This window comes from Nematostella vectensis, chromosome 15 (assembly GCF_932526225.1).
Source record: "Nematostella vectensis chromosome 15, jaNemVect1.1, whole genome shotgun sequence".
In the NCBI taxonomy this organism is placed as follows: Eukaryota; Metazoa; Cnidaria; class Anthozoa; order Actiniaria; family Edwardsiidae; genus Nematostella; species Nematostella vectensis.
Window position 1 is genome coordinate 9,415,990 of NC_064048.1, and position 23,307 is coordinate 9,439,296.

The window sequence follows — 23,307 nt, forward strand, 5'->3', positions numbered from 1 at the left end:
CGAGTGCACGCATGTTACGAGTAGCGCTTGTTACGATTACGCGCATGTTACGAGTACGCGTCTTTGAATAGCTCATTGCTGCTATTGCTTGAGGAGCGCGTGCCGAAATCAGGGATGTATGTTTATTTGTCTAAATAAAGGCGGGAAGTAATAATTGCTGCTTGTTCGGCAGATGTTTGTTACAAAGTTAAGGATTAGAAAAGCTTTTTCCGTTAAACAGTAAGATTTTAAACATTTACCACTTGTATCTGTAGCCTTTCATCTCTTTCCTTTTGTAATAAATTATCGCTTTGCTGTTATCATCAGTCAATTCAATCGATCCATTTGTTTGCCCCCATCTCCAATTATTTGTATTTAATCGAACCATTTGTTTAAGTTACTCATTGGTTCACCAATTCTAATTAAAAAGGTTATCAATTAGACATGCTTAACTTTGAAACATTACAAGATTTTAACTCTGCACAGTAAAATTCTTTTTTGTGACGGATATAAGGAAGAAATAAAACAAACAGGTAGAACGTGAGTGTTCTGATCTTGAACCAAATTTTGCCCAAGAATAACGAAGTATCAAACATCTTACTGAAGACACGCGGGACGACAATGATTATTTATTTATTTGTCTTAGCCTACACACACAAAAGCAAAGGATAACAGCTCAAAGGCAAAGCCAATCAAAAACAGTGCGAGTCAAAGTCGAGATTCCATGGTGAATATTTTATGACAAATTACGGAGGTAAAAAAATATTTGCCAGCGTTTGGTCAGCACTGCTCTCAAGAGTTTTGTTTAAGCGTACGAAAGGTAATTTTTTTTTCAGTTTGTGGTCCAAAAATTTTGTTAGTTTATGTTTCGAATGAATTTATTTTAGCACGTTTGACTATACATGTTAAGGGGTGGCGATGGGGTACCTCGAAATTTCGAAAGTCTCGCAAACATTTCGCAAGGTCTCGGACGATTTTATTCGCAAGTCTCGAAGTCTTGTTTTTTCTCACTTGATTTTTAAACGCGATCTCGGATTCTCGGATTTTGATCTGTTTTAGCGGAGCCATTTATTTTTGGTGTAAAGGGGAAATAGCAAAATGCATCAATTGCATAAAAAAATAGTCAACAGGGAGAGGAAAAAGGAAGAAATGTCCTTGAAATTTTTGATAAACAAAATATAACAATAATGCAATTTAATTATATTCAGTACTTTCTTATAATTTCACCTTTGTCTCTTAGACTTGTCCTCACCCAGGACCGGTGGGGACAATAAAAATTGGAAACAGCCTTCCATCATCTTGCAAAACCAATCAGGGGAATAGATAAAATGATTAAATGAAGTTTAAGGCAAACTCTCTGTATACACGCATAAATCTTGGCGTGAATGAATATTAGTAGAACTCCTCTGGTTGCCTTTATCCATTTCTTGCCTTAATTTATGGCAAGAAAAAAACAGGCACTGAATTCCACATAATTGACAAGAACTATTTTCCTTCCTCCGTGCTTGCATTTTGTCGCCATTTCGGGGCCATTGTCGCCATTTTGGGGTATGGGAGTTGCTGACTTGGCGTGTGACACCACAGGATACCCCCCGATGACCACAAAAATCAAGTCGCATAGCTATACCATATTTCTATACCTTCTTATACACATATATATGCAAGGTGTTAGTGATGACTTAGATGTCATTTTTTTTAGAATTTACTTCCAAAGCAAATATGTTTTTCTACATTGCATTCATTTTGGAGTAGGCAACCAACAACAGGCCACTATATGGTAAAAAGTGTGTGCACCAAATATGTAATGCATGAAAAGAGATTTATTTGTGGATTTTAATTTCCACACTTATTTCTGAATAATCAGTCCAATGAATCGCCACTAATTCGATACATAAAAAGTACAGTAAATGGCATCTAAACTGACTACATTTTTGGGGATCTTTGGAATGCTGTTAAGGGCAACGCTTTTAAGAATATTGTTTGTATTAAAAAAATATTCTACTATGAAGGAACATAATAATTGACCATTAGACTCTTGACAACTTTGACAGCCATAGTCACACAGGAATTGTGTATTTTAATGTACTGCATAATTTATATTATTAAATGATGGCTGGATCCATTTTGTTACTATAGGCTGTAATAAACTTTGGTATTTTTAATCTTATTAAAAATCCATTCTAAAGATGAGGAGAGCAGGATCCTAGACCCCCAGCTCTCCTAAAACTACCTCAATCAGTCAACACAAAAAAGTGTTCAATGCGGGCTTTGCTTTTAGGCAGTGCCTAAATCTATATATTATGTTTTGTTTTCGAGTCTTGAGTCTTGAGCCTTCCGCTATGAACAGGAACTGTAGCTACCGTAGCAAGATTGTATTGTATTTATACTTATTCTTTTTGCAGCTGATGTTTATGACATACCTCGAGCAAGTTATCCAAAAACAAGCTCGGCGACCGGATAAGCTCAGGGCTCTGACTCCAAAAATTTGACATTCTTAAAAGCGGATCTCGGCGCCTTGGCAAGTCTCGGGTTCTCTTTTGAGAACTCGATAAACTTTTAACAACATTCGCTATTCTTCTGAGCCACTTGTTCCTGTCAGCCATATTTTAAATATTTGATGAATTAAATCTACGAAAGTTGAAAAGTTTGGTGGCTTTTCATCGGAATGCATTATTTCAGGAGATATTCGTAAATCTATATAGTAGAACTTTCTTCTTTGTTACTTATGAAAATTCTGTTATCTTTCACTAGCATTTTCCACTTCCTTTCTTGCTTGTTTTATTCATTAAGGTCCCGATTCTTCAATTGATAAAATAATAAAACAGATTACTTCGAACACTGAAATCGCGTCTAAAAACCCGAGACTCCGAGACCGTGGTTAAAAAAACGAGGCTCCGAGACCCCTTATTTTTTGGAAAAAACGAGACTTCGAGACTTGCGTAAAATGCCGAGATTCCGAGACTTCGCAAATTTTTTTCGAGACTTTCCAAATTTCGAGGTACCCATTGCTACCCCTCTATCTAGACCATCGCTATTTCTATTTTTTTTGTGCGAGGACATACACGTATTTGAATACACGTATTCAAAATAAACATTGTTTTGTGCAAATGGTGAATGGCAAATGGTAGTTATAAGACCAATTGCGGTTTGTAGCTATTAGTAAGGATTAGATAATGGACGCGAGTGTTGCCTTGATGCCTTCTTGTCAAACAACAGGAATCCTTCAAGATGTACTTGACTGACTTCAGCGCACTGCTGGCAATGCTCCTCTTCATAATGTACCGAACAGTACGGGGAGGCAGCCCTGTGACGTCACGGCCAGGCAGCAAGCTAATCAACCACGTGATCGCATCTTTCCAATCAAACTCCTTTATCCAGTGCATTCAAGCATGCATGGGGACGCCAGATTGCTACAGCTACAACCAGTACCCCGGAGCTGGTCTTTGCGAATTAAACAGAGCCACGCACTTATCCCATCCATGGGACGTGGTGAGCGACCCAGACGGGAGTTACATGATCTACAATCTACGCCCCTACAGATGTAGCTACTCGCTTTGTCAAGAAGACGAGATGTGCGAGGTCAAGCCTGATGGGATGACGTATACGTGTCGAGTGAAGCGCTGTGAGTTTGAGGGGATATGTTTATGCTGATTTTCACATCAAACAAAAAAAAGAAATAGATATTAATAAACAAGTGTTCCAGAAGATCGGAATCTAAAACCTTCAATAACCAGGGGCGGGGGACTCTCCATAAAAGTAGATGGGTTGATCTTTTAGGGTATAAACCTCTACTAAGTGCTATACCTTTGGGGGTCTCACGCTAGCGGATCATCACATCCTAATAACAACAGGTCATGAAGGTGGACGAAAAGAGAAATGTTCGTTGAAGTGCTCCTTTTGACCGTTGCAGCATAAATCAGGCGATAAGTGGGTTGACCGGTTAACAACGAAAAGAGAAATCCTCGTTGAAGTGCTCCTTTTGACCGTTGCAGCATAAATCAGGCGATAAGTGGGTTGACCAGTTAACAACGAAAAGAGAAATGCTCGTTGAAGTGCTCCTTTTGACTGTTGCAGCATAAATCAGGCGTTAAGTGGGTTGACCAGTTAACAATTCTACTACATATAGAATCTAAAGGCCAGGCTAAACTAGGCGGCATGTCGAGCGCGACATGTCTCCTAGTTTAGCCACCCAAAGAGACATGGTAGCGCCGCCAAATCTTGTAGCAGCGACAAAGAAATGTTTCTTCGATAGCTGAGAAGTGTCGCGCCTTACAAAGTTTGTCGCGCACTACATGTTTTTGGTGGTGGCTGAACTAGGAAACATTTAGGAGACATGTCGTGCGCTACATGTCGCGCCCGACATGTCGCCAGTTTAGCCAGGCCTTAATACATATATAATTTTGCTTATCTATTTACAGTTAACATATACGTGCGGTCTGAAACGTTTGATGACCCAAGCAGGTTGGAAAGTGAAAGTGAAAGCAGAATTACCGTTGATGGACAAGAATACTTCAATAATGTACGTAAAAAAATGGATAGCGTGCAACAGATACCTATCTTCAGTAATCTACTTTATTCCTAGACGCCTCGTAATAGGTGCTTTAGAAATTCGGGTATTCCTTGGTGTTACGGGGAGCTTTGTTTTTGGTGCTCAAGGCCTTTGTACTCTATTTCATTGTCTCGTTCTAAAGTCTTTGTTTTTGGCTTTTGTTCCATTGTGTTTTTGGTGCTGATGCTCCGTAACACCAAGAAACTGCCAGAAATTCACGTTTGCAAAAGTTCACGTAATTACAGTGCGCGTGCGTACAAACAACGAATTTAAATCGCTCCAATACCTATTTAATCATCGCTATTTTTCGTTCTGTTTCAAGAAACAGCTGTTGATAAGGCTATGTTTTCTTCAATAGTGCGTTATCGGCCACTCTAGAACTTTATTGCAGCATTTTGGTTTCTCTCTACGGAGATCTTCACACAGTGAAGTCAATTGACGAATGACAGCTTGCCTTAGGCAGGTCCCTTTTATAGTGCGCGTTCGTGTTTAAGAAAACGTTGTCGTTTTAGGGGCGGACCATTTGACTTTTGAGGGCGGTGGGGGGCGGGGGGTGATTTTGAAAAAAAAATCCTGCAAGCAACTGTTTGAGGAACAAAAATCCGTGCAACCCAACTCTGCGCCATTTTACATGCAAACAATTATGAAGTTATGAAGGCTGAAACCCAAAGTTGTGAAGAAGAGATGTCAAACGGTTTTAAGCAACATGATTAATATTGGTTGAATTCTAGCTACCAAAATGTCACTGTATTTTAATTATATTCGTGTTTGATGAATGACTCATTATAAGCGAACAGAAGGGAGGGGAAGTCGGAATTCGGAAACCGAGGTATCCATTTCCCAGATTTAAAGACTTTTTTTATTATTGAGGTCGTAACGGGGGGGGGGAGGGTTTTCTGAAAATTTTAGGGTTCTGAAAGAGGTTGGGGGCATATTCGAAAACAACAACACCTAATAACAACGTATGATATGACAGAAGGCAAGCAGGTTTTCTCCACGCGAAAAAAGTACTGTTACAGCTCACTGAGACTTTTGTTCCATTCTTGCAGGCTGGACGAGGATGGACTATTGTTGTCTTCCACATGAATGGGACATTTCATTCAAAAAGTGGCCCATTCGACACTAGAGGTTCATCTTCTCACGCAAAAGCAATGGCCGAATACCTAACTAATCTCCCAAACAACACGCTGGTCATCGCTACTGTTGAAGTAACTGCCGACCTGGCCGGTTTAGCCGAATCCGCCTTGAGGAGCATAGGGGCCCGAGATCCGGTAACTCCAGGGTATAGGGAAGCGTGGTGCATTGTGGGATACAAAGGAGGGAATCGGCCATGGATCCGACAGGAACACTCGACAACTGACATCACGGAGATCAGCGTCACGGTGCCCTAGGAAGAACAAGCAATCGACAATTGGCATCTCCGAGATCAGCGTCACGCCTGCCTTTCGTTGCCTCCCGCTGAGGCAGAACTCGGACGCAGCTGTTGGTCTACCTGTAGTTCCTGACTGTCGTGCCCAAGCTGCGCTTGTCACATAAGTCGTTGGTCGGACATGGCTATGGCGACGGCGCTGATTGGTGTAGTTATCAAGATTGACAGCACTGCCATGGTAACGATCTAAGAGAAAAACAAATAGGGCAAAATACAGAGTATGTCATATGCACAAAAAATATGGCAAAAGCACAGAGTATGTATGTATAAAAATATGGCAAAAGCACAGAGTATGTATGTATAAAAATATGGCAAAAGCACAGAGTATGTATGTATAAAAATATGGCAAAAGCACAGAGTATGTATGTATAAAAATTAGGGGAAATGCACAGAGTATGTATATGTATAAAAATATGGCAAGCACAGAGTATGTATGTATAAAAATATGGCAAAAGCACAGAGTATGTATGTATAAAAATATGGCAAAAGCACAGAGTATGTATGTATAAAAATATGGCAAAAGCACAGAGTATGTATGTATAAAAATATGGCAAAAGCACAGAGTATGTATGTATAAAAATATGGCAAAAGCACAGAGTATGTATGTATAAAAATATGGCAAAAGCACAGAGTATGTATGTATAAAAATATGGCAAAAGCACAGAGTATGTATGTATAAAAATATGGCAAAAGCACAGAGTATGTATGTATAAAAATATGGCAAAAGCACAGAGTATGTATGTATAAAAAATGAACTAGTGCTGCTATCATCGATGTTACGGTCTTAGTTTCACACTATCATTTTTCATTCAATGTACTATGAATTGAAATAAATGTTAAATTAAAGTTATTCTGTTTAGATTAATAAATTAATTTTCTTCTCAATGTTAACGTCATTGAATATGACTCCATTCTCTAAAACGCCAGATGGCAATATTGATTTTAAATACTTGCAACTGAAAACTTCTCGAAGTATGGCATGTCTGATGCTTTCTTTGGGGAGGGGGGAGGGGTCCTCTCGAGGGACTAAACCTTTCTGCACCAAAATTCCCCTTAAAAACCACACAAAAGACTGATATAGTAATGCAGTATTTTAAGGAAACTGTTAAGACACACCTTCAAATTATATTTTATTTTCCGATCACGAGAGACCAATATCATGGTTTACCTGTGTCTATCAAAATTTTATTCTACAGTGCAAAATCTGAGGGTCGCAGCACAGGAGGCACGTGACCCCACCCCACCCCTACAATATCTTTAAAGTATAAGGAAATGACCAGTAGGGGCGTGGCTGTGCCCCCCACCAATATCTTTAAAATTAAAAGGAAATGACCATTAGGGGCGTGGCTGTGCCCCCCCACCAATATCTTAAAAATGAAAAGAAAATGACCAGTAGGGGCGTGGCTGCCCCCCCCCCACACCTATATCTTTAAAATTAAAAGGAAATGACCAGTAGGGGCGTGGCTGTGCCCCCACACCAATATCTTTAAAATTAAAAGAAAATGACCAGTAGGGGCGTGGCTCTCCCCCCCACACCAATATCTTTAAAATTGAAAGGAAATGACCAGTAGGGGCGTGGCTGTGCCCCCAACAATATCTTTGAAATTAAAAGGAAATGACCAGTAGGGGCGTGGCTGCCCCCCCCCCCCCACACCTATATCTTTAAAATTAAAAGGAAATGACCAGTAGGGGCGTGGATGTGCCCCCACACCAATATCTTTAAAATTAAAAGAAAATGACCAGTAGGGGCGTGGCTCTCCCCCCCACACCAATATCTTTAAAATTGAAAGGAAATGACCAGTAGGGGCGTGGCTGTGCCCCCAACAATATCTTTGAAATTAAAAGGAAATGACCAGTAGGGGCGTGGCTCTCCCCCCCCCCCCCACACCAATATCTTTAAAATTAAAAGGAAATGACCAGTGGTTGCGTGGATGTGCCCCCCAATATCTTTCTTCAAAAATTTTCACACCCCCAGTAATTGGAGCCCTGCCACGCCTTAGAATCTTGAGATTTAAATTTAGTTTAATTGCCTGCGACCCGTGTGGCGTACGAGGAACGCCTGTCGAATTTTTCATTTAAGCAAAATTGCTCTCAACAAACTAGCAAACAAGCATCGTTCTTATTACATGGAATGAAATGAGGTATTTCTTACAGCTTATGTTACCCCTGCTATATAACTTGTAACACCTATTTCTATATTCTGTTAACCAAAGGAGAAGGCCTTGAGAAGAAACTCGGGGAATAAGCTTATATGTGAATGTTAATTCCACCACGTGCGCTTTAACCTTTTGTCTCTTGCCTACATTTGCTTTTACCCAAGCTAAAATTTGTCAACATATAGACAGTGAGCAAGATATTTTAAGGTAACGTGATGTGTATTTATGTTTTTTTCATGATGCACATTAGAAGTTTTGTTCTTCGTATATGCACGTCGGTGTCTGACACGTCATGTGTTATGTAGTCCTGCGTAAATAAACAAAATAAAAGTCGAGGGATGAGGATGACTTTGTAAGACAGCGACTAAATGTATTTTTTACTCATTGTGCTTGATTGAATATGTCTATCATGAACAAGTTGCCATAGTAACCAGGGATGTCCCTAAACGCAAGATGGAAGTGAATTTTGTGGCCTTATGAACACTTTTTACTTGACATTCTTGCCTTTTTTTGCTGTGCCATATTTAACTGTTCCAATCTCTTAGCCTAGCAACTGGCAGAAAGGTGCCTTAGAAACCGCTTTGAGTAACACTGAATGTTGACCTATATTTAAGACCCAGTTAACTGGTTTTCTTGCTAAGTTCAATCTGAGATCATAAAGTGGGTAGAACTGACATACTAAACAACATTACATGTTATTTCTCATCCAGTATTGATTCCACCAGAAAAGTTTTCTTATTTATTTCACTGAGATAGTTTATTGCATTATTTTTCAGTCATAATGCAGTAGCTTGGGTAAACAGTTGGCAGAGCATTGCTTTGTATTACCTAAGCTTCTCTCCACTGTGTTCCAGGTGTTCCTGGTTCCAAATTGGGTTGAGTCGAGTTTGTTCTCTCTAGATTCTTTGGTTTTCCTCCATCCACAAAACCACTGAATTCAATGCTAAGCTGTGATCCCTTTTCTTGCTGCTCCCTATGCCTTGACCATGCTTTATCTGCACTCTTATTGTATCTTACAAGGGTGACCAGCTTGACAAATTTATTTTTATTTTTAGCATGGCAGCCTCTGTGAATAGGGCCACAGACATGAGTGATGTCACTTGCTCTCTTTGCCTGGAGCAGTATAAGGACATACAAGTGCTGCCTTGTTTGGACAGCTTTTGTCGGCACTGTCTGGAAAGTCTGGTGGACCACAGCTCCCAAGGCTGCAAACAATTAGGGGTACAGAAAAAGTTTAGTGTAATACAATGCTTGAAAGTGTATGACTGGTTTTGTCTGGGGCATTATGTAGTTTGGCATTATAAAATTCAGTAAACCCATTCCATTACGTACCCCTCCCTCCACAAAGATCAATATTTCTATGTTTTACATTTAATGCAAGCTGCGTTCTGTAGTCAGAAAAAAAGCTTGCTGAGGTACCATCCTATATTATACCTTTTATTTGGCCATATTTGCGGGGTTCTCACAATTCAGCATTCAAGCTGCAAGGAGAGTGATTAACTTTCTAAATTTCTGTCTTCTATTTTTTTATAGATTACTGTTGATGAAGCAGGGAAGTTAAGAAATAACAGCTTAAAAGAGAAGAATTCACTTGATCAAGGTAGTAAATCCGCGATATCCATCACTTGTGGAACCTGTCAAGGAGATCACTCTGCTGGGAGATGCACCTATTGCTGTGAATTCATGTGTAAGTTCTGCATCAATTCCCACAAACGATGACTTCGTACAAAACAGCACAAGGTAATAGCGCTTAAAGAAGCAACAAGTTCTTCTGGTCGCCTGCTTGGACACTGTCCTTTCCATAAAGATGAGAGGCTCACTCTGTTATGTGACGAGCTCATCTGCCGAGACTGTGTGATCAATTCCCATCAAGATCATAAGTATAACTTCACTAGCAACATCATCGATCGAGAGAAAGAAGTCACCTAAGCAAAGATAAAGGAGGTAAAAGACAAGGAGGCGGGTTTATCCCAAGCACAGGCAAATGTTTTGAACGAGAAGGCTCGATTAGAAGCGTAAAGAAAGTCGTTGAGAAAAGAAATTGATGAATTCGTTGATGATAAGCTGGAGGAGATACGCAGAGTTCTAAAAGTTGACGTCATGTCTGATTATGAAAGCAAGCACAAGCAACTAACTGAACAAGAGGATCAGTTGTCTTCCGTTCTAGCAAACATACAAAGTCGTATAAAGTCTGCTGATGAGATGTGCAGGAAGGGTACAGATTTTGATGTTTTATCCACAAAGAAGGAAGTCATACTGGCCCTTAATGCCATATCAGAGAACCCATTGAATAGTGGCCCGAGTGAACTTGGTGGTGTGACGCCTGCTAAGCTTTATGTAGACAAGAGCTTCTGGTTATCTATGACAAACAGTATTCTAGTTTACAACAGTCAGGTTGTTACTCAACAATGTGAACTCATCATGGGGATGGGCGCTGAACCTAGTGTGGTGTATTCCACATTCATATCCAAGACTACTGAATTCAATGTTGCCGTTAATGACAATAAAAAAAACAAAGCTATAAGAGTCGAGTAGATGTTGAAGTCACTATCCAGAAGTCAACACCAAAGCCAACTGAAGTGATTCCCTTATCGGTGTCAACTAATGGGAGTGGGTTGTATAGTTTTACGTTCACGCCAACAGAAGATGGTGATTACAGTTTGTCTGTAACAGTGAATGGTGATCATATCAAAGGTAGCAAATTTAAATGGGCTGTGAAGCCGTATGAAGATCTGGTCATCTTGCGGGAACAGCCTACGAAAAACGATTTACTGGCTTTAGCAGAGCACGTTTCTTGGAAACTGGAATTACTTGCAGATGAGTAGTTGGCGAATATCGGGGTAACGCATCACCTAGATGGGGGGCAGAGGGTCTGGGGGTGGTCACCTGGAAAGAAATATGTTGCCAATGAGGAACATACGAGCTCTATCAGATCTTGGAAGGGTGGTGACGTGTTCAATGTGTTCCTCAGCAGGGATACACAGGCAGCCGGGATGATCATCTGTAATGAGCGCACGCTAGAGAGAGATGGTCTTGACTGTCCTGTTCAGTTCTACACGTATGGAAAATGGCGTCTTGTGTAGAGCACTATTAAGCGAATATCTGTTTATGATACTGACAAAAAAATGGAACTGACATCCGTTGACAATTCTAAAGACGGGATGATTTCACTTTATCGTCATCATAGTCACCGTCACTATCGCTCTTCATAAACTTATCATCACCACCCAATTAATCATCATCATTATAATCATCATAAAACATCATAGGCAATTTGATGATTATCCTTATCATCAAAAGTGCTTTGTTTATGTATTACATCTCTTTTATTTTATATTATTTTCAGTTTTAGGTATTTTCTTTTCGGCTTTGCGTCTTCCGAGCGCAGAAAACTTGTTTTTATGTTCCTGATATGCAGCAATTGTTTGATATGTATGCATTCTTGATATGTAGCAATCGTTTAGGCCAAGTAAAAGAATGAAAAAAGTGAAATAAAGTTTATTCATCATCATCAATGTCAAATCTTAGGGTTTCATCATACAATGACTATGCAATAATTTCCGTTATTCATTGTTTATTAATACTAATACGGCAATGCTGTAGCACCTAATTTTTGAAATAGCTGGATAGATGTACTTCAAAATTGTATGGCTCTCGAGAGCCAAAAGAGCCCCATATGTAGCACCTACTCTATTATGAAGCTACTCTGCTATTATCAAACATTGATTACGATACTAACAATGGTGGACCAAATCCACTATCCCCCTCCCGCTTAAGACTTAGACTTGGAAGAATTTTATGAGAGTTAAGATCTACAAATCTTTCCATTATTTTTAATTCAGATGCGAAGGGTGTTCCAATGTTTCCGGGTATTTGGTTCGATTTTGGTTTGGGGTCATGTTCCGCAGCCTCACTTTGAAAAATGAGGCCGCGGAGACTAGAACTAAAATTTTGACAGACGAGCAATCGAACATTGTGCAATGTTTTGACATGGGACTCGTGATCTCTCGTTCGGTTCTCGTGGTCAACAAATAAACAAAAGGAGTGCACAAGCAAGATTTCTGGAGCAAATTTCGGTACGTTTGAAAAAAATTTCACTCGTCAGTTACTTGGGACGAGTTACCACAGCTTTCAAAGAGTGTTGAACGGGCATTTAATAACAGTTTCAGACCGATTTTGCCGACTTATGAGCCGGGTCGGAAGCGTACCACCTGTACCAGGGGGTCGTTTCTCAAAAGTCCCGATAAACCCGGAAAGTCACCCAGTAAGCCCCCGATAAACTTTATGGGTGTTTCTCAAAACACCCGTTATTGTCGGGCCCGGAAAAAATCCCGGTAACTCGCCTGGTAACTTACGGGAGCTCAAGAGCTCCCGTTAACTTACCGGGAATTACTTTGAATGCGATAGGAAAAACGATGTTTTTCCTATATTGTCAGCTGAATTTATAGATCAACTATTCATCTATAATTGGCCAAGTTCAACTATCCAATTTGGTGCTTTTTTTTCCCGATTTTCAAGTTGTGTCGAGTTGTAGTGAACTTTCATCACTTGAGGAAACCATATCACTGCCCTAAAAAAATGTAAACAACTTTGCGAAGGTATTGGAAGTTTGCTACAAAATGAGACTTTATCTACTTGTTCTTTGTCTTTTTTTCGAAAAGTGCCGGTACCACAGCAGTGTTTGGGGTACCAGTTGTCTACAGAAATCGACAAATCTAAGATTTTTATTGATATTCAATAATTATTTAGCCAATCTATTCATTAACTCTGAAAATTATAATTTGCTTATCGGGAACCGGTTAAAAACCGGGACGCTACCGCAAGCTTTGAGAAACGCTCTTCCTCGCCCGGAAAAGTATCCCGAAAACTCTCCCGGTACACTAACGGGCCCGGTAATTACCGGGAGTTTTGAGAAACGACCCCCAGCACACGTGTTATGGTCGCGTCTCCCGCATTGTAGCAGCTCTCAGAAGATTTCACCTGATTGTATTGATACACCACAGACAAAACAATAGAACGGAAATACAATAGAACAGTGAGGTAATCCAGCCAATCCTGTTAGGCCTTACGAGCGGGCTGCTACATTACTGGCAGTCGATGGAGATTTCGACAAAATTTGGCAATAAACAAGCAAACAAGCATCCTAACTCAACGCCTAGATACTCTAGCTCACTTGGCTATGGACTGTACGGAGTTTGGGAAAACTGACCCAAGACGGTATGCCTTGAAGTTTCCAACAATGCACTGCGGTGCCTTTTCTTTCTAGCGACAGCACTGCTACAGCCTGTTGCTTACAACAGTTTTGCTTGTAATTTACTTAAAAATTACAGCTTTTTCACATCTGGAGAGTGCCTTAGGACAACATAAAGTCTATTGGGGCATAATAAATGCTGTGCTTATGGATGTTTGCACGCTGAGGTTGATTCAATGGGATAATTCCTTGTCTGGGTTTCACCAAGTGAGAAAAGAATTTTCTAGTGAATGGCCTCATATTCTCCAATGTGGGCCATCTTTGCTACCCAACCTTATTCAAAAATTGTTTTCAGGCTTATTCTGGGTAGCTTGGACCTGGAAATGTTTTGTTTGGCTTCGGGGCAAAGAGACTTATAAAAAAAACTATTATGATTCTGGGGGAGGAGATTGCCCGCCTGTCTGTCAAGGTGTTTCCAAGACTCCCATGATGCAGTGCAGGCATGCAAAATAGGCTAAACATGGTGACTCGCTTCTAATGGAGGTAACACAGGCTATTCATACTAGTATAGTTAAAAAAATACAGCCTAGATAAACGAAAGACTATAATATTCAATTGATAAATCAGGTATTGAATCAGAGTAGGGTCCAAAGTATAAGTCACTGACCACGAATACATCCATCTCTTTCTCTATCAAAATACACACACAATCAAACGAAGGAATTCGAACCCATCTCGTCACATAAACAGGATAGGGTCCGGACACCCCCCCCCCCCCCACCCCTTCCTCTAGACACGCGCTTGGAGAGCCAGCAATTTTTTCCTAAATTGTGTCATATCAGTGCCCCCCCTCGCCTCCTCCGGAATAGTGTCCCCTTCCAGTCCCGAAATCGCTTTTAGAGAGCATATTATGTACAAAACTGTAGTGCCGTAGTGTCCCCCAGTTCTTTCATACTTTGAAATGACTTGTAGGTGCGTGGCTGCGCCCGAATAGCAGAGCTCCCGCGAAGCGCCGCGTGAGCGGAGCCCCATACCTAATAGTCCGGTCGCTTAGTGTTCCAATCTATACATAGCGGACAGAAGCACCAAACTTGGCATAAAGATAGCCAAAAGGATGCTAATTAATATTGAGACCGGTGCCCACCGGTACCACTTGAGGATTTCGTGTAATAACGGAATAAAAATTAGAAAAAAGCGTACAACACGGGCTTCCTGTGGTGAAATTTTAAAGACCTTGTATTTCCAAAACTAAGGCGAAAAATCTGATTGTTTTATTCTAGTAGGGGAAATATAACGCTATTTGTTGATATTTCAAGATAAAATTGTCGTCGGCTGCATTAAAACGCTTTATGTAAGAGAAAAAGTTTTCAAGGCTAGACCCAATCCCCCTCACGGTTATCCAAGATGGCGGCCTATATTGGCATAGTATACGCTGTAAGTACCTCATAAAATCGCGTATTTTAGGTAAAAAAGGCTCATACTTTATGTATCAAGGACTTACAATGTCAATAACCTACTAAATATGAACTCTTGTCTGAATTTAAATGTATTTCTTTTAAATCTGCGATTATCGCAATTATCGGGTATTTTGACGTTGGCTAAAAAGAGGTAGACCTGGATTTAATAGGGGACTTTGTAAATGTATGTCAACTAGACACCACAGAACAACGAGATGCTTTAAATATGCCTCCTCAATCAAAGTAATTAGTTTGTGAATCTTTTCTTGACAATATTAAAGGATTTAGATGTTCTGCAGAAGAAACATCTGTAGAAACTCTTTTGTCGCAAATAGCGCAAAATGGCACAAGAATTATTACAAATTTGCGGTATTAATGCTCGAAAGCCTTTTTAAAAGCTTAAAGAACTTAAAAGCTTAAAAGAACGAAAAAAGGTGACCAGAAGAGGAACTGCAAAAAAAAAAACAGTGCTTATTTCTCCCTACGTGTGCATTATAGTGACGAGGTTGAACGTATCGCATGCTTTTAACAAGATAGCAACCAACCTCCAACGAATCGCCGCTGCAATAAAGGACTATGTTATTAATTTAAAGATGTCTTAATGATGACCTCAGGGATGGAAAAAGCCGTGGAGCATAAGTAAAGGAAAGGTCTCCAGGAAGGGAGAGAGGATGATAAAAAAGTGTAGAGCTTTTGTCAGGCTTATTGGATATAATATATTATCAGAATATATAAGTGGAAGCTGTTGAAAATGGTACGTACCTTTTTTGTGATGTCCAAGTTCCACGATGCGCATTAGACACGCTTGGGAGATTTCGGGAATGAGAAATCCTTTAACCGATTTTTGCTAAAGGACAGGGTTTTAGAGGCTTCTTCTAAGGCGCACGATCAGGATCGGCGGACCGTTATTGTAATAAAGGGAAAAAATTCATTCTGAAATAAACTGAAAGAGACTTTTCAGAACGATGCGCGTACGCTAGCTTGTGTGCAGGGTCCGCTGGGATTTCTTTTCCAAACAGAAGATTTTTCCTTCGACGGTGCTATAAACAAGTGTGCAAAAACTCTAGTGTCAACGGTACTAGCGTCAACCTTAGGAGGACACGTTTAGGCCCAAACCTGACGTAAGCCAGAATTATCCTAATAAACGATCAGATGGTTTTGATCGCCATATCCGTAAACGCCAGCCACCACTGCCGATCTATATACTGGCCACTTTGGCCCGTAACTAGCATGAGGTAGAGCGAGGCTCTCGCCTCGGAAACAATTGTGATAATTTGATTTAAAAAATAACATAGGGCCGTAATGGAAAGATAAACAAATGATCCGAGTTGTCATGGTATATTTTATCAACGCACAACAGGCTATGAAAAATCTCCCTCATCGGTAGCTGATTTTTTCCTGGTGACGGGCCTATTAATTACAGTCGCACTGGTTGAATCAAAGCTCTGTAACCCTTAATACAATGCTTAGACAGCTCATTGAAAGACAATTTCTGGTGAAATTCATGTGCACCACCTATTGTGCTTATTTGATGGACGGAAATCAGTCATATTATTATTATATTTGTATGTTAGCAAGAGGGATGTAAAATAAGGCCGCGCGGAGCCTGGGTTCCAGTATATTTCCTTCTTCAAATGTAGCTTTTTATAGCCATTTATACGTTTTCTTTGTTCGGAATTCGATAGAGTACAGCTTAAATGATAGAAATCGTTTTCAAATATGTGCATTTTTATCTTTTTTTGACTCATGAAAAGGTATGAAAATATCACCACAGGGTACCCGCGACACCAGATTTATAAAAAAAAGAATTGCTCTTTATCTATGGATCCGCTAATGGTACCGGTGGGCACCGGTCTCAATATTAATTACCATCCTCTAGGCTATATTTATACCAAGTTTGGTGCTTTTGTCCGCTGTGTATAGATTGAGCTCTTTTTGTGCGTTAAGCGACCCGACTATAAGAAAAAGTGTAAGACAAATATGGTAAAAAATATTGGTAACCCATCGACTCGTGTTTTCGTGACGCGATGTCCGTCCGTCCCTTAGAAGCATCGTACGACAGCCAAACAGGTGTCATGTTTGTGTCAAGGAAAGTGCAAAACTGTGGTCACGTAATGATGACGTCATCGATGACGTCACTAGCAAAAATATGCTGACGTCATCTAAAATATTTATTTTCACGATGGAGACATTATATGGCAACCAAACTCGGTAAGTGTCATGTAGGTGTCAAGGGGGATGCAACATTATGGTCACGTGTTGTGTGACGTCATCGATGACGTCAGCTAAAGCAAAAAACGTGATTAAAGGCAAAAACATTCATATCTATTGAAAGAAACATTATTTCACAACCAAACTCGGTAGGTGTCATGTTAGTGTCAAGGGGGGTGCTCCAAATTGGACAGGTGATTGTGACGTCATCAATGACGTCATAAGCAAAATATACTGACGTCGTCAAAATAAAAAAAAACATTCATATCTCGTGGAAGAAACATTGTAACAACCAAACTTGGTAGGTGTCATGTATGTATCAAGGGCGGTGCCAAGATATGGTCACGTGATGTCATCGATAATGTCACTTTAAGAAAAACTATCCCAATGTCATATCATTTATATCTCCTAAATGAAAAATCATGACAACCAAACTTGGAAATATTTATATTTCATTAAAGAAACATCGTGTGACAACACGACTAAAATAATAATATTTTTAAATATAAAATTAAAATATTAAAATATTCTTTAAAGTATTAAGCGAAAATAAGCAAATATTTGGTCGTTCTTTATTCTTTATTCTTTATTCTATTTCCACCAGTTATACTGGTGCGGAAGGCACAACAGAGCTAGGCTCCAATTCAAGTACCCCCTTGAGTGTATTGTTAGTAAGCATTGTAAGCACTGTCACTGGGGGTGGTCACTGCCAGAGGGTTTATTGCGTCCCCAGTGGTTCTTTTACGTCCCTTCGGTTCAGGTTAATGTAGTGCAGCTTGAAGAGACGGGACCTCCGGTTTAGTGTCCTTATCCGAGAAGACTGGAAACACGGGAGAATAACTTCAACTCACTTGTGACACAAATTCGAACCAAGGCAGGAACCCGGAAAAATCCCCAGTTTGAGCCAGGATTCGAACCTTGGCCACAGCGGTGAGAGGCCGACGCGCTAACACACTCGGCCACCCGTGCTTCCATTCGGAGCTCCGCTTTTAGGCAATGCCTAAATCTTTATATTAGGGACCTAAAAGCTTAAAAGCAAGGACGATGGCGACGGCTAGGACAACGAGATCGAAAAAGATGCGCTCGCGTTTGAAAATCAATTTCAATATAATTGGAATAAAATTAGCAAAACAATATAGTCAGAGACAGATAATAATATACTAAGAAGATCATTTCTACTGCAGCGAACATAGTTGGAGAAGTTTACAGTGCAAACGTCCTACGTCCTCAATTGGCCGTGAAATTTTCACGTCGTAGATGGAAACGGCTGAAATTTACCAGACAGAACGCATTTTCACGTGCTGCTATTCAAATCTGAATCAAATTCCATTGTTTTCTAACGTTTCTGTATCATCTCCCAAACACAATCAAACAAAAAAAAAACAGTTTTTAAAGTTTCGAGGTCGGATACGGTTTTGATTTTAAAACATGATTTATGTCAACATACAGTGTAGACATAAATGTGAAGAAACATGTAACGTTACTTCTCCGCCAGTCACTAAGTAATTTCACATACTAGAGCATTCTAAACAAATGTTAAATAAATTCGGTAACAGAATGTATCGCTTTATAACTAGATATACTATATATTTGACTGGCTTTGACCAATCACCAGTGCGTTAAGTTTATTTTCACTACATTAACGCAAACGCTGCGTGTTAAAATACATGTTTGTTTAGAAAACTTTGCTGGAGGAACGCAGGAGTCTTAATAATATGCACAGCAGCTTACTGACGCAGGATACAGTGAAACACTATTTAGTTTATTTAGTACTGTTACCTTGTAATGTCTTTGTTTTCTTTTGTTCTGGCTTGACTATTACACTTTATAACAAAGTGTAAATTTTGTTGCACGGCATTTTGAAACCAATCTATAGGGCGTCAACTGTGTATCTTACGTGTAAATGAAAATCATAAACATAAGAAATACAAAAAAAATGTCTGGCATAATCCGGTGCTCAGAGCATCCGCTGGTGTTTTCTATATGGGATTCTATTACTCGTTTATAAAGTCACAGCCTTCAATTATGACTGGCAGGCAGTGTAAATCAGTCGTAAGACAATAACTTGTCAAGCATTTTGTCATACTAGGTAATATCCTCCACTATCTCCCATCTTCCATAGGTGTAAAGCCGAACAGGACAGATGATCCCATCAAACACCTCCCTTTCACGTGTGCCATTATTAGCGATGATCATCCTCCCACCCCGCTCATCCCTGCTGAGATAGATAGTGTATACTTGACTAACCTTCCAAAAGCTGACACTCCTACTTGACTCTGTACTCTTAGTGTACTTTCTTCCGGGAGAGCAGCCCCAAACTTGTCTCATATTTCTACAATGAGCTACCCCTATGCTCGCATCACCCCATTCAAGTTGAATTAATCTCAATTTCAAAATTATATGTTCTTCCCTATCCTTTAGAAGATCTCGGGAGTTCTTGAAATCAGGAAAATCCTTCCCAGGTTTCACGGTCCATTTAAACGGACTGCCTCTGACCTCCTTACCGTTTAACTTCACAGATAATTCGTAATCACCATCAAATAATGGGGTGTACATAAAACTATATATGCCCTTTCCATCACTTGACACAAATATAGAATTCTCTTCATTTTGTTCTGGAGTTGTCTTCCGGATAGTGGCTTTTACTCTTACAGGCGCCTCGAACTGTTCTCCTTTGCAGTCCTTTACGGTAAGGCTGAATATAATTTCCTGACATACAAAGGTGGAATATATGACACCTGGTTCAGCGCCAGCCCCCATGGTAACGACGCACTGCTGATGGTCTAAGGTCTGCAGTCTTTTTTCCAGTAAAGCCTTCTCGGTCATAGATGCCCAAAACTTGTTGTCTACACTTAACCTGTTGGAATTTGCTAATTCGACATCTTGAATTGGTATATCGGCAAGACTTGATAGTCGCGATACGAGCTCCTTTTTCAATGACAGCACTTCAATTTCGTCCCCTGACCCTGCTTGACAAAAGCGTTCAGCAAACTTCACACAGCTATTGCAGTTTGCAATGGAAATACAGAGATAATCTTCCTGAGAAGCAAGTTGCTTTTTTATCTTCCCATTATCGGATATGACTTCGTCTTTAAGATTCATGCGAATCTCTTCCAAAGTGCTTACTTGAGCATCTATGAATTCATCAATTTCTGACGTCAAGGCTTTATTCTCTGCTCCAAGTCGAGAAAATAAGCTAAAAACATTAGCATGAGCATGTGATAAATCAGATACCTTGGCTTTGACCACTTCCATCTTTGTCTTGACTATTTCTTTTTCATGATCAATGATGGCGTTGGGAAAATAATACTTGTGATCTTGGTGAGTATTAATGGCACATTCCCGACAAATCAACTCATCACAAATACTGCAAAATAGTGCAAGTCTCTCGCCAATGTGGTGTGGGCAATAGTGTGACTTGCAATTTGAAGTGCCTTTATCTGTGGCCTCTTTAATACCAATTATCTTGTGCTGTTTTGTGCGAAGTAATCGTCTGTGAGAATTGATGCAGAACTCACACATGAACTCACTGCAATCAGTACATCTCCCAGTAGCAACATCACTTTGGCAGGTTTCACAATCGACTGACTCCTCATCCTTCTTCCCTTGACTCAATGAGATCCTCTTAATCAAATTACTCAGTAGAAAATCTTCTTTTAGATTTTGCACTTTATCGACAGAAATCTGTTAAGAAAAAAAAAAATGATGTTACACGATTCTAAAAATTGATTCAAAATGCAAAGAATATGGCAAAGACAGGATTTGCTGAGGGAGGTGCACAAGTCACATGCAAAAAATCTAAAATTTGCTTCATCAATAAGAACTTACTGAGCAAAGGAGAAGCACGCATTCCATATGTGCCTACTCTAGCTATGTTGTTAAAGGTTAGCAGAGGAGACAATGGATTTCATATGGATATGGATTCCAAATGCAAAGAGAGGTTTGCAGAGGGGGTGAATAGCCATTCATATCAGATTATAATAAAAAAAAATAAACTTAGGTGTCCTTTAATAGGATTTACTGAGATATTGGATATGGTGTATGAGGATTTCAGGAGTTGGAAGGGGTTGACGGAGGGAGGGGTGCAAACTCCACCCAAGCTATGCTGTTGAATGTAGGTAGGTCACCTGTATTTTTTCCCGGCACTGGGGACAAGAAATGGAGTCCCCCTGGCTGTGCTCTGCCAGACTTTCCAGGCAGTGCCGACAATAAGTGTGCAGACAGGCTAGCACTCGCGGGTCTTGGTACTGCTCCAGGCAAAGACAGCATGTGACATCCTTCACATCCCCAACCTTCTCTTCTGATTCCGCCATGGTGATACAGGAAAATTCTGAAAGCAATAATAATTTGATTCAAATTAGCTGAATCCTGGTTGGAATCTCCATAATATTGTGTATAGGTACGCTGTCACACAGTGACTTTGTAGGCCCCTCCCCCAAATGGAGGTTTGCTTGAATTTATTCTTAACCTTCACTTATCTCCCTATATCTAGTGTGATTTATGAGATGCCTGAACGAATGATCTCTAAACATGTGATAAATCAGGCTAAAGCAAATCATGGCCTTCTAGTTTGCTATAAATCTCTGGATAAGGTGCACTGGATTGGCATGTAAAAAAGCTGATAATGTAACTTTGGCTTTTAATTTGCAAAAACAAAACATTTCTGAAAAACCCTCTAAGAGAGGGGGGTAGAAATCACACACAGTGTTTGGGAGTCACTGAACAAGAACATATTTTCAAACGAGCTGTGTGACGTTACAGCTTTATCCAGACGCGTGGAACTGGTTTGTATTATAACCTCCAGTCTATTTGCAGTATTTAATGTCAACGATTCTAAACGTCCAATCAAAATCAAAATAAACAAAAATGCATACCCCCAATTTGTGTTGAATATTGAACTCAACGAATAAAATATTTCTAACCTTAATCCGAAATGTCTGAAATTGCCTCTTGTTATATTTCTATTTCTCTTGTCTAAAAACCCTAGCGATTGTTGTTTTCAACTCTCGAAACATTTGAACTGTACTGTGTAACCATAGCCTCTTTAGTGTTTGTGACAAGCCTAAGCCCTCTCCGAATCTAACTTCGTATTTAGGTTCTATATAAAATAAGAAGGGAGTGAAACAACGCTCGATTCCATTGTTCAAAACCTGATTAGTTACGGCCAATGATGTGATGTTGGTGTGAGACATGATTGATGAGTGACAGGTCACTTTCTCTTTGAACTTATATTTTGCTGCCAACACGCGTCCGGGCATGCAACAAGAGCTTGGAATCGGGGCTTATTTTGTCTAGGCAGGAAAAAGCAGTGTTTCCCGCTCAAATAGCAAAAGATGTTATCTAACTGCCTTTAACTTTTTGCCCATACCAACAAAACATTCAGCAAGTTTTATACAAAGGGCAAAGTGTTTTTTATAATGGAGAAGTGAATAAGGGGGATTAGAGCAAATCAAATTATTTGCTTGTCATCGGCTGCCATTTAACTATGTGGATGAAGAAACGCAATGGTCCATAGAAACATTTTTAAAAACAAGCCCTGATCCCAGCACTTGTCGCATGACCGGGAGTATGCCGGCGGCAAGATATAAGTTTGCTATATAAATCTTTTGATAATGTGCACTGGATTGCCTGGTGAAAAAGCTGATAATGCAACTTTGACTTCTAATTTGCCAAAACAAAACATTTCCGAAAAACCCTCAAAGAGAGCAGGGAGGAAATCATACACAGTGATTGTTTGGGACTCACTGAACAAGAACATGGAACGAGCTGTGTGACGTCAGAGCTTTTTTCAGCGGCGTGGGACTGGGTTTGTATTATCACTTCCGGTCTATTTGCAGTATTTTATGTCAAATAAACAACATAATAAACGAATCTAAACGTCCAACGTTAGCTTATTATTGTAATCTCAACAACCAAAAAGAGAGTGTAATTTCATTTCGTCATAATAGGTAAAAAAATGTAATAATAGCGACAATAAAATCATGTGATGTGGCCGTTTACAATCCAGTGGTTACGCAAAATATTCTATGGATGGAACATACTTTGTGCAAAAAGACGGCAAAATGTGTGAAAATAATAATCTTAAAGTGGTCCTAAAATGTAAATTGATTATTACCTCCAATTTCAAAGTAACAGGCGATTTGAGAGAGCTAATTTACACGTTTGCTCTTTGCCGAAGATACTGAAGATCTCAAGGAGAAGTGTAGAAGTTTCCCAGAATTTGTAACTAAAAATAAACTTAGGCTTAAAACGAAAAGGCGTTCCTAGTAACACAGGGTATTCGTACTTGGATATGTAGAAATAAAACAAAATACGGTTTAAAAAAAGGAGAAGAC

The 23,307-nt window shown here is 39.8% G+C and overlaps 2 protein-coding genes and 1 long non-coding RNA gene across 7 annotated transcripts; 2 read left to right on the plus strand and 1 right to left on the minus strand.

Annotated features, from left to right (window-relative positions):
* The first annotated feature begins 742 nt into the window (after nucleotides 1-742).
* On the plus strand, nucleotides 743-5,919 carry LOC125560612. The gene is made up of 4 exons (XM_048722415.1): nucleotides 743-799; nucleotides 3,196-3,601; nucleotides 4,398-4,498; nucleotides 5,578-5,919. Exons 2-4 carry the CDS (start codon nucleotides 3,208-3,210, stop codon nucleotides 5,917-5,919), a joined length of 837 nt encoding a protein of 278 aa, XP_048578372.1. The 5' UTR covers nucleotides 743-799; nucleotides 3,196-3,207.
* LOC116618345 (tripartite motif-containing protein 45) lies at nucleotides 5,495-23,182 on the minus strand. Of its 5 annotated transcripts, XM_048722763.1 has the most exons (5): nucleotides 23,088-23,182; nucleotides 21,100-21,302; nucleotides 19,220-20,656; nucleotides 6,021-6,143; nucleotides 5,495-5,915 (listed from the first exon to the last, which is right to left on the minus strand). In XM_048722763.1, exons 2-4 carry the CDS (start codon nucleotides 21,283-21,285, stop codon nucleotides 6,057-6,059), a joined length of 1,710 nt encoding a protein of 569 aa, XP_048578720.1. In that variant the 5' UTR covers nucleotides 21,286-21,302; nucleotides 23,088-23,182; the 3' UTR covers nucleotides 5,495-5,915; nucleotides 6,021-6,056. The 5 variants fall into 5 exon arrangements, with proteins under 5 accessions (XP_048578720.1, XP_048578719.1, XP_048578717.1 ...); XM_048722762.1 differs by having other exon boundaries at nucleotides 5,495-6,143; XM_048722760.1 differs by lacking the exons at nucleotides 5,495-5,915; nucleotides 6,021-6,143 and adding an exon at nucleotides 8,057-9,318.
* Nucleotides 8,035-9,345, plus strand: LOC125560673. The gene is made up of 2 exons (XR_007306764.1): nucleotides 8,035-8,098; nucleotides 9,169-9,345. It is a non-coding gene; the product is annotated as an uncharacterized LOC125560673 (long non-coding RNA).
* Nucleotides 23,183-23,307: the final 125 nt, after the last annotated feature.

Excerpts from the sequence above, each read along its gene's own strand:
- LOC116618345 (XM_048722760.1), bottom strand. The coding sequence starts at position 21,285 with ATGGCGGAATCAGAAGAGAAGGTTGGGGATGTGAAGGATGTCACATGC. Across the intron at positions 20,657-21,099 it reads AGTGCCGGGAAAAAATACAG|ATTTCTGTCGATAAAGTGCA; the intron begins GTGACCTACCTA and ends TTTTCTTAACAG. Across the intron at positions 9,319-19,219 it reads GGAGTGTCAGCTTTTGGAAG|CCTTGGGAGCTGTGGTCCAC; the intron begins GTTAGTCAAGTA and ends AATTGTTTGCAG.
- LOC125560612 (XM_048722415.1), top strand. The coding sequence starts at position 3,208 with ATGTACTTGACTGACTTCAGCGCACTGCTGGCAATGCTCCTCTTCATA. Across the intron at positions 3,602-4,397 it reads TACGTGTCGAGTGAAGCGCT|TTAACATATACGTGCGGTCT; the intron begins GTGAGTTTGAGG and ends ATCTATTTACAG. Across the intron at positions 4,499-5,577 it reads GACAAGAATACTTCAATAAT|GCTGGACGAGGATGGACTAT; the intron begins GTACGTAAAAAA and ends CCATTCTTGCAG.